The sequence below is a fragment of the Colobus angolensis genome, unplaced genomic scaffold, assembly GCF_000951035.1.
Source record: "Colobus angolensis palliatus isolate OR3802 unplaced genomic scaffold, Cang.pa_1.0 Scaffold71, whole genome shotgun sequence".
Taxonomy (NCBI): Eukaryota; Metazoa; Chordata; class Mammalia; order Primates; family Cercopithecidae; genus Colobus; species Colobus angolensis.
The window spans coordinates 10,775,392-10,788,608 of NW_012120821.1; the positions used below are offsets into that span (position 1 = coordinate 10,775,392).

Below are 13,217 nucleotides of genomic sequence, written 5' to 3' on the forward strand. Positions count from 1 at the left end.
CTCTTTCAAAAAAAAAAAAAAGAATGGCTTTACATCTCATGCCTGTAATCTCAGCACTTTGGGAGACTGAGACGGGTGGATCACAAGGTCAGGAGTTCAAGACCAGCCTGGCCAAGATGGTGAAACCCTGCCTCTACTAAAACTACAAAAATTAGCCAGGCGCTGTGGCAGGCACCTGTAATCCCAGCTACTCTGGAGGCTGAGGCAGGAGAATCGCTTGAACCCGGGTGGCAGAGGTTGCAGTGAGCTGAGATCGAGCCACTGCACTCTAGCCTGGGCAAAAGAGTGAGACTTCGTCTCAGAAAGAAAAAAAAGGCTTCATGTATTATTTCTCTATCAGGGCTTTACTGTAAGATGATGTAATATCTGGCCAGGTGCGGTGGCTCATGCCTGTAATCCCAGTACTGTGGGAGGCCAAGGTGGGTGAATCACTTGAGGTCAGGAGTTCGAGACCAGCCTGGCCAGCATGGTGAACCCCCATCTCTACTAAAACTACAAAACTTAGCTGGGTGTAGTGGTGCACGCCTGAAATTCCAGCTACTTCGGAGACTGAGGCACAAGAATCGCTCGAACGTCGGAAGCAGAGGTTGCAGTGAGATCGCACCACTGCACTCCAACCTGGGCAACAGAGCAAGCCTGTCTAAAAAAAAAAGAAAAAGAAAAAGAAAAAAAAAGAAGATGTAATATCCTCATTCATTCTAATCCTACAGGAAAATGAGAGAAGTTTCCTATAAATATTGGCCCATTTCTGAGAGGTAGTGAAGTAAATTGCTTAAAAGCAGACTCTGGAACCAGATTGTCTGGGTTCAAATCACAGCTTGAGCTGCTGTGAGCTGTATGACCCTGTGTGAATCACTCATCCTCTCAGACCCCCGACTTTCCTCACTTGTAAAATAGAGATAATAATACAACTTACCTCATAGAGTTGTGAAAATTAACTGAATTCATATGTGTAAAGCACTTAAGATAGAGCCAAGCACACAGTAAGAACCAGGAAAGTGTTTTCCATTATCCATGGAATAGCACAAAGCCATATTTACAGAAAAGAAAAAGAATTACTTAAAAGTATTTTTTTAGTTGTCTTGTTATTTTTATAACTCTCATGTCCTGATCAACACATTTAGTCTGAAGATTCTTGAGGGATTTTTAGTGTAAGCATCTTTAAGATAAAGGCTTAAATCTTCAAGGCTTTACTGGATAAATGACTTTAGAATATTGCCCAAAATCCTTCAATTTCATAAAGCCTATGTCCTGCCTTCTTCCCCAGCTTCATCACCTACTACAGCCCCACCCTCTATAGACACAACCCAAACTGACCTCCTTTCAGATGCTTTCTCACATTGTTTCCCCATCCATATTAAGGCCTGTGTAACATGCCGTTTCCTCTGCATGGTACATTCTTGCCCTTCCTTTGCCTTGTTAACTCTTCCTTTACCCTCCCATATCATCACAGACCCTTCTAAAGGCAGCTTCCCCTGATTTCTCTGACCTCTTCAAATCTCCCTCTTCTACATGCTCATAAGGCCGAGCAAGTATCCTTTGTGGCACTTCACACCCTAGAATTTTACATGTAATTGTGTTTGCCTCTTTGCTCCACTCCATTAAAAGATGTCCATGTCTGATTTGTTTCACTACTGTATCTCAGTACCTAGCACAATGACTGGCACATTAGAAGGCATTCAAGGCCGGGCGTGGTGGCTCACGCCTGTAATCCCAGAAGTTTGGGAGGCTGAGGCAGGTGGATCACGAGGTCAGGAGATCGAGACCATCCTGGCTAACACGGTGAAACCCCATCTCTACTAGAAATACCAAAAATTAGCCGGACGTGCACCTGTAGTCCCAGCTACTCAGGAGGCTGAGGCAGGAGAATGGTGTGAACCCAGGAGGTGGAGTTTGCAGTGAACCGAGATTGCACCACTGCACTCCAGCCTGGGGGACAGAGTGAGACTCCCTCTCAAAAAAAAAAAAAAAAGGCCGGGCGTGGTGGCTCAAGCCTGTAATCCCAGCACTTTGGGAGGCCGAGACGGGCGGATCATGGGTGAAACCCCGTCTCTACTAAAAAAATACAAAAATCTAGCCGGGCGAGGTGGCGGGCGCCTGTAGTCCCAGCTACTCAGGAGGCTGACAGGAGAATGGCGGGAACCCGGGAGGCGGAGCTTGCAGTGAGCTGAGATCCGGCTACTGCACTCCAGCCTGAGTGATAGAGCGAGACTCCGTCTCAACAACAACAACCAAAAAAAGGCATCCAAACTTTTTTTAAAATTAATAAACCATATCTTTTATTTTTATTTTTATGTATTTATTTATTTAGTCAGTGTCTTGCTCTGTCACCCATGCTGGAGGGCAGTGGTGCAATCTTATCTCATTGCAATCTCCGCCTTCCGGGTTCAAGCAATTCTCCAGCCTCAGCAAACCAAATAACTGGGTTTACAGGCGCTTGCCACCACGCCTGGCTAATTTTGTATATTTAGTATAGCTGGAGTTTCACCATGTTGGCCAGGCTGGTCTTGAACTCCTGGCCTCAAGTGATCCACTCACCTCGGCCTCCCAAAGTGCTGGGATTCCAGGCGTGAGTCACTGCACCCGGCCAATAAGCCATATCTTTTATACAAAAAATTGTATAGCTCTTACCTCCAATGTATCATCACTGTGAAGACAAGATTAATTTTCTGATCTAAACACAAACTGGGTTAAAAACTAGCCAAATAGTAGTAACAGAAATGGTAACAAAATAATGAACATTTATTGATTACTTAGTATGTGTCAGGCTATGCAAAAGCTTTGCATTATTTAATTCTCACAAGGACACTATGAACACACACTAATATTCCTGTTTTACAAGTGAGATAACTAAGGTTTAGAGGGATTAAGTATTCCGCTCAGGGTCATACTAGAAAGTGGCAGAGGCAGGAGTGAGACCAAAGTTTTTAATTCTAGGGCCTCTGCTCTTAACTTTTGTGACTTTCTGACTTGGGCAGCTTCCCAGTGATACTTAGGCCTAGACTGGGTGTGTCCAAAAAGCAGGAGATAGGATTTGTGGTGGGAGACAGGTGTGAGGGGAAGGAGAGAACAGAGAGGTGGGGCATTTACTGAGCACATTGTTTTTATCTTGTGAACTTAATAAAACCAGTGTTAATGTGGTTTCTCATACAGAGCTTTGCATAATAGTGATCTTTTAAAAGATACTGGGTTTATGGTGCCAGTTCCATTTTGTGGGTAAAGTTTGACCATGAAATGATTTGAGCATCAGCAACACCCTAGAGAAATTACAGTATGTCTTTGGAAGGAATTAGATCACTATGTCTCAAACAGCTGTGAGTTAAAAGCGAAACAGATGCTTTTGTTTAAAAAGTAGGGATCTATTAACTGACAGAAAGAAATGGAAGAAAAGTAACAGTTATTGAGCCCCTGCCATTGCTCTTTTAACAATGAGAGAACAAATGTAGGATCTGGCTCAATAAATACAACAAAACCGTACAATCCAAAGCTGCCTTTTGCAATAAGAGCTAATTGGAAGCCTTGTTGGTTTTCATAAGTGGAAGAGTGTATGTCTGAATCAAGCTCCCAATTTTCCATTCAGATCTATGAGACAATATGTTACGCTGCCCTATAACCATATGATGGACGTCACTATTTTGCTACTATGCAATTCTTGACAAATAATGGCCTAATTACAGATGTAATTAATTTCATATTGTGGATGTTTTCTCAAAACATTGTAGGTAAATATATTTTAAGAAAGTGAACTGTACTTTAAATCCACTAAGAGAAATAGTTCTTTAAAGGAATTCCAGAGGATTCTCTTAAATAAAAGAATCTTTAGTAATGTATATGTCTGCAAACTAATTTTTCTTTTTTTCACTAATTTTTCTTTTTTTCAAATATGGACTTTTGTGTATTGAGTTTTTTAAAGTAAGATTCTTCTCTTTTAAGGATGGTTGTTTTAAAAAATCAAAATATCCTTGTGTTTAGCAGAGTTTTTGATGGTATCAATTATTCTTACAGTAAAGGTTAGAGTTTATTCGTTGAATGATGACTTGAAGCCAGCCAAAAGAGAAACTGTCTTAACTTTCATAGTAAGTATTTTATTTACTTAAATAATACTTTAATTCATTTTTTCAATACAAGAATCTCATTTCATAACCCTGTCCTCACACTACACTAAATCATTCAGTGTTCCATAAATGGTTATTGAACATCTGCAATGAGTATAGTATCATAGATCTATACCTCTAATACACATATGTGAAAGGCTCATACAAATTAAATTTCAACAACTTGAAGGATTTTGAGCTAAACCATTTAAGTACAATCTTGCTGTTTTCTTTTTTAAAGAACACCCACTGGCCAGGCATGGTGGCTCACGCCTGTAATCCCAACACTTTGGGAGGCCGAGACGGGCAGATCACAAGGTCAGGAGACCGAGACTAACCTGGCCAACATAGTGAAACCTCGTCTCTACTAAAATACAAAAAATTAGCTGGGTTTGGTGGTGTGTGCCTGTAGACCCAGCTACTCAGGAGGCTGAGGCGGGGGAATTGCTTGAACCCAGGAGGCAGAGTTTGAACCCAGGAGGCTGAGATTGTGCCACTGCACTCCAGGCTGGTGACAGTGTGAAACTCCGTCTCAAAAAACAAAAAACAAGAAAAACCATAAAACCACCCACCAATCACTAAGAATTGACTGAATACCCATTTAACTATAAGATATACATAATGGATATATCTATTATGTATTTATTATGTGCAAAAGAATTATATTTAAAGATACTCTTAAGGAACTTAGAGTTTAATAGCTAATATACTAACACAAAACATCTTGCTGGACCATGAGTTAAAGATTGGCAGTGATTCACCATTTATCAGACATGACATATGTAACAGACGCTGTGCATTGAACTGCCACGATCTCATCTAATTTATGTCACATACCTCAAACACTTTTGTGAGGAAATAAAATAGTACAACTAGTTATAGCTGCTCAGTTATAACTGAGGTATAGTACTAATGGTCCTTCAATACAGCCTGCAGCACTTTTCTGCTACTCAAAAAAAAAAAAAAAAAACTTATCAGAATGCAGGTGCAAAAGAGTAGATACTGGAGAACAAAACCTTACTAAAATATAAACCAAATAAATTATACAGTAGGACAAATACCATGAGCTCAGAGGGAAGACCAATGAGAGGTGAGAGTAGGGGTGATACACATCCTTCTCTGGAACGGAATATATAAAGGGAATCCTGAGTTGGGTGTTAATGAAAGGAATTGACGTAAATTATTTAAAAATAGTGAAGACCATTCGTGTAAGAAACAGTGAGAGTTAAGCTATGGGGGCAGGAAGAAATTTAAAAAATGAAGCTAGCAAATAAACTGATTGACTGATAGAATGTCTGAAAGTGAACTAAGGAGAGCAACGTCAGCTCAAATGCCCTTTTTCTGTCAGGGAATGCTAGGGGTGTGGACGTATGCTCTTTATCCAACATCTTCATAGTCGAACTTAAGTGATGCAGAATCATGACATAACCTGCAGAAAAATGAATGTCAGTCATCCCTTGTGAGAGCTGCCCCAGGAAGAAAAGATTGAGGAATCTGATCCCAGAGCCTTAAGGAAGTAGTATAGAGGAAGTATCCTGAAAATAGTACCCGAGAAAGATGGTCTTAGAATTGTGCACAATGGATAGTGTGATGAAGAAGAGTCATAAAAATACTCAGCTACAAGTATAATTCTTGTTCAAAATAGGCTTCTGTAAGTTTCACAATTAATTAAGAAATAAAACCTCTGAAATCCAACTGTGAATTTCAGTCATGGTAAATGGTGCTAAGATTTTTTGCTTTGTGTTTTGTTTTTGTTTTTGTTTTTGTTTTTGTTTTGTTTTGTTTTGTTTTGACAGGGTCTTGCCCTGTCACCAAGGCTGGAGTGCAGTGGTATGATCATTGCTCACTGTAGCCTCAAGCTCCTGGGCTCAAGCCATCCTCCCACCTCAGCTTCCTGAGTAGCTAGGATTGCAGGCACCCATCACCACACCCTGCTAACTCTTTAAACGTTTTTTTGTAGGCTGGTCACAGTGACTCATGCCTGTAATCCCAGCACTTTGGGAGGCTAAACTGGGGGGATTGCTTGAGCTCAGGAGATCGAGACCAGCCTGGGCAACATAGAGAGACCTCATCTCTACTAAAAATTAAAAGAAAAAAAAAATAGCTGGGCATAGTGGCGTGTGCCTGCGGTCCCAGCTACTTGGGAAGCTGAGGTGGGAGGATTGCTTGAGCCTGTGAATTCAAAGCTACAGTGAGCTATGATCACACCACTGCACTCCAGCCTGGACAACAGAGCAAGATCCCTGTCTCAAAAGTGTATTGTACAGATAGGGGTCTCACTTATGTTGCCTGCTATGTTTATGTGTTGAGTTAAGGCTGAATTGGACCCCCATGTGTAGTCCAAAGAAAGTCAAAACCTCATTTCAATTATTTGCTAACCTGAACACAAAATGAAGCTTATGGGGAAGCTTTGTGAGAACTATCAAGTTTGTTTAACCATTTGAGAGTTTTACGAAGCTGAAAAATGCCCATACTATACATTTATAAAACATCTAGCTAAAAAATATAGTTTATAGAATATTTGCTTTTGAAAGCTTCAAATGAACATATATAAAAATTAGATTCTGGTATTTAAAAAGCCTGCCAAATTCACATTTAGTTTTTCAAAAACATCAGTGTTTGTTTGTCTGTTGCTGTTTTTACGTGTTGTTACACTTCGTCTTTTAGATGTAAGACAGAGAGTTGAATCTCTTCAAGATAATGTGGAGAGATGGGGAAGGTTGGAAAAAGAAGGGAAGTGGCTGAAATGAACCATATTTCCCTTCTATAACATTTAATTGATCTTCATTCTTCATATTTAATTTGAAGACTTGGGTATTTGTCTTCAAATATTTGATCTACAAATATTTTTGTACATCAAAGATCGTATAATCAGCTGAATTTTTTAAAATGTAGTTTCTGTCCTTTGAGGGTGTTTGTTTTTAATTCACAGGATCCTGAAGGATCAGAAGTTGACATGGTAGAAGAAATTGATCATATTGGAATTATCTCTTTTCCTGACTTCAAGATTCCGTCTAATCCTAGGTATGTTAAAATACTTGTTAGTAAAATTTTCTCTAAAACCACTTATGGAACGTTTGGTGAAGAAGCAGCTAACCAGTTAAAGGGGGCCACCTAGTGTTAGTTAACAAAAGGTGTCACATAGGTGGACATGCAAAATCTTTTGAAGTCTAGCGAGAATTTAAGCTCTGTTTCTGGCAAAAAAAATTTCCAGTACTTCTCACCCATTCTTTTTACATATAGAAATAAAAATTGGGAAGAGGAAAAAATAGTACCCAGGTTTTTTTTCTCATAAAAACCATCAACTCCTGCCCGTCAAAATACCTAATAGATTGTCAGTTTAAAAGGCTGGCGTGGTCTTGTTCCTTGCTCTGGTTGCTATAAAATATGGTGGTCTGTAGTTTTTGCCTGGATAAACTACCAGGAGGCAAAGTCCAAGAGGGAAGGAATTCTCAGAGCTATATCTATTATTTGCGCTCACATGAAAGGATTTAAGAAAAAGTTTAAACAGGATTCAATGTAATACACATTCGATGAATACATTCTCGGTATGGGCAAATCACAACAGGAGGGAGAGATACAAAATAAAGAATCCACACTCCCTGCTTTCAAGAAACTTATAATAGGCCAGGTGCAGTGGCTCAAACCTGTAATCCCAGCACTTTGGGAGGCCTGAGGTCAGGAGTTTGAGACCAGCCTGGCCAACATGGTGAAACCCTGTCTCTACCAAAAATACGAAAAATTAGCCGGGCATGGTGGCAGGCGCCTGTAATCCCAGCTACTTGGGAGGCTGAGGCAGGAGAATTGCTTGAACCCCAGAGGTGGAGGTTGCAGTGAGCCGAGATCATACCACTGCACTCCATCTTGGGCAACAAGAGCAAAACTCCATCTAAGAAAGAAAAAAAGAAAAGAAAAAAGAAAAGAAAAGAAAAGAAGGGAAAGGAAAGGAAAGGAAGAAATTTATAATAGAGCAGAATGAATAAGACAAGTGCACCTATACATGGCTGCACTATAATTTTAGAGCGAAATCTTTTTATGGTCATTTTCCCTCTGCCCTCAGGAGTTCACAGTTAATTCACTGTACTGAAATTTTTCTTAAAAAATTAAATTGAATTTGGGGGGTTTAAATAACTTGGATAATTTAAAAATTGTATACGTTCTTGAAAATACTACATGTTCCGTAGTGCAGAATTAAACTTATTATTATTACTGCTATCATTTCTCCAACTTCATCTTGTGCCACTTGACCCACGGAAAATTATGTGCCAGCCAAGAAGGTCTGGCATGTCCAGTGCTTTCCTACTTCCGTGCCTTTGCACATGTCATCCCCTCTACTTGAAATGGGCTTCACCTGGCTCTTCATAAGCCTGGCTTCCTTTCACTGTTATGACCCAGAGTAGAAACTGCTTTTATAAAAAGGCTGTTCCTGGATGCATGATCTAATGTAACCTCCTGCTTTGTTTTGCTCCCTATCTCAGCATCTTGTTTATTTTCTTCATGACACTTATCTCAATGTCATCATCATTTCTTTACTTGCTTGCTGGCATTTTTATTCCCCACTAGCTTATAAACTCTTTAAGGCGGGCCTTGTCTGTATTACACACCAGCAGTTCAACATAATAGGCCCTTGATAAATATTCATGAAATTGAAGATGATGATGGTAATAATCATTATTATAATACTATTAACATTTGTGGACTGCATAGCCAATTTGCAAGGTAGGCTCAATACACACACACACACACACACATACACATATATACACACACACACTTTTTTTGAAACAGAGTCTCACTCTGTCACCCAGGCTGGAGTGCAGTGGTATGATCTTGGCTCACCACAGCCTTGATCTCCCGGACTCAAGCAATTCTTCCACCTCAGCCTCCTAAGTAGCTGGGACTACAAGCACGCACCACCACGCCAGACTAATTTTTGTATTTTTTTGTAGAGATGGGGTTTCATCATGTTGCCTGGGCTGGTCTTGAACTCCTGGGCTCAAGCAATCCTCCTGCCTTGGCCTCCCAAAGTACTGGGATTACAGGCATGAGCAACTGTGCCTGGCCTCGTATATATTTTTTAATAAAGGTTATTAACTAAAGCCAGGTCATTTTCATCCTTAAAAAACCATGCTTTGTTTCCAACCATAAATTCATTTTTGTGAGGTGTAAATTTTATCATCTGTATAAGCTTGTCTTGTATTATATGTTTCTAGAGACATTATTATAGGTTTTGTACTATATTTTGGATTTTAGTATTATGTTAGCATAATTAGGCTCCAAGATTAAATAAATTCTCAGAAATAATAAGCTCTTCAAATCAAAACTAATGACTGTATTAAGATAAAATACCAGGAAAAATAACACAATATATAAAAAACTAGTTACTAAACAATATCTATTATCTATTATCCTAAAAATGCTGAATTATTTATTGCTTAAAAATCAGTTACAAATAAAATATGTTACTTAAGTTTTATATATCTTTGTGTATTCTTCTCTCTTTAAAATAGGAATTTATTAGATCTCCTCTGAGTGAATTAAAAACATTTGATGACATCTATAATTTTAAATATTTTGCTTCCGCAGATATGGTGTGTGGACGATCCAGGCTAAATATAAAGAGGACTTTTCAACAACTGGAACTGCATTTTTTGAAGTTAAAGAATATGGTAATTTCTGACAATTAAAAGTTTTTCTTTCTTTGTTTTTTGTTTTTTGTTTTTGAGACGGAGTCTCACGCTGTCGCCCAGGCTGGAGTGCAGTGGCATGAGCTCGGCTCACTGCAACCTCCGCCTCCTGGGTTCAAGCAATTCTCTGCCTCAGCGTCCTGAGTAGCTGGGATTACAGGCATGAGCCACTGCACCCAGCCAATTAAAAGTTTTTCTATAAAAAGTTAGTGTTTTGTAATAATTCTTTTTAATAATGTAGTTAACGCAAAATTAATCCCAGGTGAAGATGAGGCAGCCTGCTGGTATGGCTAGAAGTACTGGCTAGGGGTTAGAGGGAGGAGTGGTAGTTGAATGCCTAGGTTCTAGTTCCAGCATCTCTTTAACCCTGATCAAGCAGAACCACCTCTGTGGACTTGTGTTCCCCATCAGAGAGCTGGAAGAGATCTAGTCCCCTGAAGAGCTTGACTAGTAAATATCCTTTCTAGAATTGTGATTATTATTAGGAGAAACTTAAATAGTCATAGATGAGGTGACTGGAACCCAGTAAAACCAATAAATGATTTACTTGAGTCTTGAAACCAATTAGTGACAAAACAAAAACAATTAGATTTCCTTACCCCTAGTCCAACCCTGTTTTCTGGCTCCTAAATTCCTAATATATTAATTTGAATATTTAAGTTATTCTTATTTGGAAATAAATTATATTAATAGACTAACAAGTAATGTAAATAGTTTAATCTTTCATTTCTTATAGTAGTTTACTAGCATTTCTGTGTGCTCTGCTATCAAATTTAACCTTCTTCTGCTTGAAGCCATTTTTTATCCCCCCAAGAGATTCATAATGACATGGAGAAGAATAAATACTGACACAAATTTTAACAAATAACAAGAAAAACAGTGACAAAACAAATGCATTATGATGAAACTCAACCTTAAAGATTACAGCTCTCTGTAACATATAATCCTAACCTATCTCCCTTCTTCTAAGTGTTTTTGCTATTTTCTCTGTATATCGAGAATCCACCCACCTCTCACTATCTTTAGCTTCTCTTATCAGTTCATCAGCACCCTCCCTCCTGGACTACAGCAAAAGCCTCCTTCCTAACTGATGTCTCTGCTTCCAGCTATCTTGCTTGGTATTAGCCAAAATAATCTTGAAATGTAAATCTCATTATGTTTTGTCACTATTGAAAAGTTTTTTTGTTTTCAAGGAACCTATACTCTAATGGAAGAAATAACCTATTGCCTATAATAAATGCTGTAATCAAAATATAGGCAAGGTGCTTCTGGATTGACCTCTGATTGGTGGAGTGGGAAGGCTCTGCAGAGATTGTTGATGATGATGATGATGATGATGATGATTATGATGATTAAGTGGATGTTGTGTTGATGTTACAGCTTGTCCAACTATACCAGAAAGTCTAGCTGTTTGCTAGGCTTTCAAGTCTGCTCTAATCAAAATGGTAATATTACCTGTTTGTTTTTATTTTCAGTCTTGCCACATTTTTCTGTCTCAATAGAACCAGAAAGTAATTTCATTGGTTATAAGAACTTTAAGAATTTTGAAATTACTATAAAAGCAAGGTAAGAACATTTGGGTTTTTTTTTTTTTTTTTTCAAATTAACTCTGGTTGATGATAGTTTCCCAAAGTGAGATCTGTGATTTATTATCAAAGTCTGCCATGATTTAGGGACTAATTGATAAAGGAGACATCATGCTGATAGTTTATTTGCTTATTCTGATTTTAGCTGATTCCGAGTTTAGCTTTGTTGGCTATTCACCAGCAAAAACAAAGAAAATAAAAGTGCTAAAGATCTAAGCTTGGTGACTAGGGTGACTTAGGATATTGGCACTGAGATATGAAGGATTCACTTCCTGTCATTTTTTAAATGACTTAATCAGCCAGCTAATGCTGCATAACTACTTCAAAACCCAGTGCCTTAAAACTACCACCATTTATGAGTCAGCTGGGAAGTTCTGCTGATCTGGGCCAGGCTGGTGTCAGCTGGGCTTGCCCATGTACCTGCAGCCAGTTGGTAGGTCAGCTGGGGGCTGGCTGGTCTAGGAAGGTCCTGTCCATATGTCTGGCAATTGGATGGGGCTAAAAGTGTGTGTGCCTCTCATCATCCAGCAGGCTAGCCTGTAGCAGCAGCAATGCTCAAAGAGAGAGAATGAAGCATAAAAGTCCTCCTGAGCCTAGGCTTGGTGCTGGCACACCATCACTTCCACACATTCTTTTGTCCAAAGCAAGTTACAAGGTCAGCCCAGAGGAAATAGACTCCTCCCACATGTTGTGGACACAAGGAACTGTGCAAAGGTTGTGGATACATGGGGAGGTAGAGAATTGGGGGTTAGTTTTGCAAGCAACCTATCACAAAAACTTAGGTCATTTTAAAATTACAATATAATGTAGTTATACCAATCTATATAACTATATGTGTGGGGTACTCTTCTAAGCACTCAGCATATATTAGCACATTTAATCTTTACAACAACTCTATGCATTGATATTGTTACTATTCCCATGTTACAAGTGAAAAAACTGAGGTACATCAATGTTCAATAATTTGCTCAAAATCACACAGCTAGTAAGTTGCACAGCCTTTCTGGTTCCAGAGTCCATGCCTCAAACATTACCCTATGCTAACTCTCTTATTAGCATTTATTTGGAAAATAGAGTGTTTATTACTTGGTCTAAACCAGCATAAAAGGCTCACTTGAGAGAAAATTATAGAAACTGACCTCCTGTAATGGGGAGTATTTATTCAAACCATAAATAAGGAAAGTTAGCTCTTGCTTTAGTATTATTTGCTGGGTAGAAAATTTACTTTATTCTTACTTTAATTCTAAACTAAAAAGGAAACATGTAGTTTGAATTTTTTATGAAGAATCAGTCTCATATAACAGTGAGATTGGACATGTACCTTTTAAAGACATAAAATAAAATAGAGAGTAGCTGGTATCAAAATTATCAAGGAAGTGATTTGGCCTATAGGAGAGGGCCCTGATTCTAAGTCTTGTGATCTCCCCTAGATCAATTTTTTTCATCTGGCACATAATGTCATAAATGAAGACACTTTATTTATTTATTTATTTATTATACTTTAAGTTCCAGGGTACGTGTACATAATGTGCAGGTTTGTTACATAGGTATACATGAGCCATGTTGGTTTGCTGCACCCATTAACTCATCATTTACATTAGGTGTTTCTCCTAATGCTATCCCTCCCCCTGGCCCCCATTTCACGACAGGCCCTGGGGTGTGATGTTCCCCACCCTGTGTCCAAGTGTTTTCATTGTTCAAGTCCCACTTGTGAGTGAGAACATGCGGTGTTTGGTTTTCTGTCCTTGTGATAGTTTGCTCAGAGTGATGGTTTCCAGCTGCACCCATGTCCCTGCAAAGGACATGAACTCATCCTTTTTTATGGCTGCATAGTATTCCATGGTGCATAT

The 13,217-nt window shown here is 38.9% G+C and overlaps 1 protein-coding gene across 1 annotated transcript in view; it reads left to right on the forward strand.

The window, feature by feature from the left end:
* C5 (complement component 5) overlaps positions 1 to 13,217 on the forward strand; it is a 100,082-nt gene that overhangs the window by 8,794 nt on the left and 78,071 nt on the right. The window contains exons 4-7 of the mRNA XM_011927429.1: positions 4,006 to 4,076; positions 7,027 to 7,118; positions 9,681 to 9,763; positions 11,257 to 11,347. Of these exons, the coding sequence (XP_011782819.1) occupies positions 4,006 to 4,076; positions 7,027 to 7,118; positions 9,681 to 9,763; positions 11,257 to 11,347 (337 nt within the window). The remainder of the gene's footprint in view (positions 1 to 4,005; positions 4,077 to 7,026; positions 7,119 to 9,680; positions 9,764 to 11,256; positions 11,348 to 13,217) is intronic.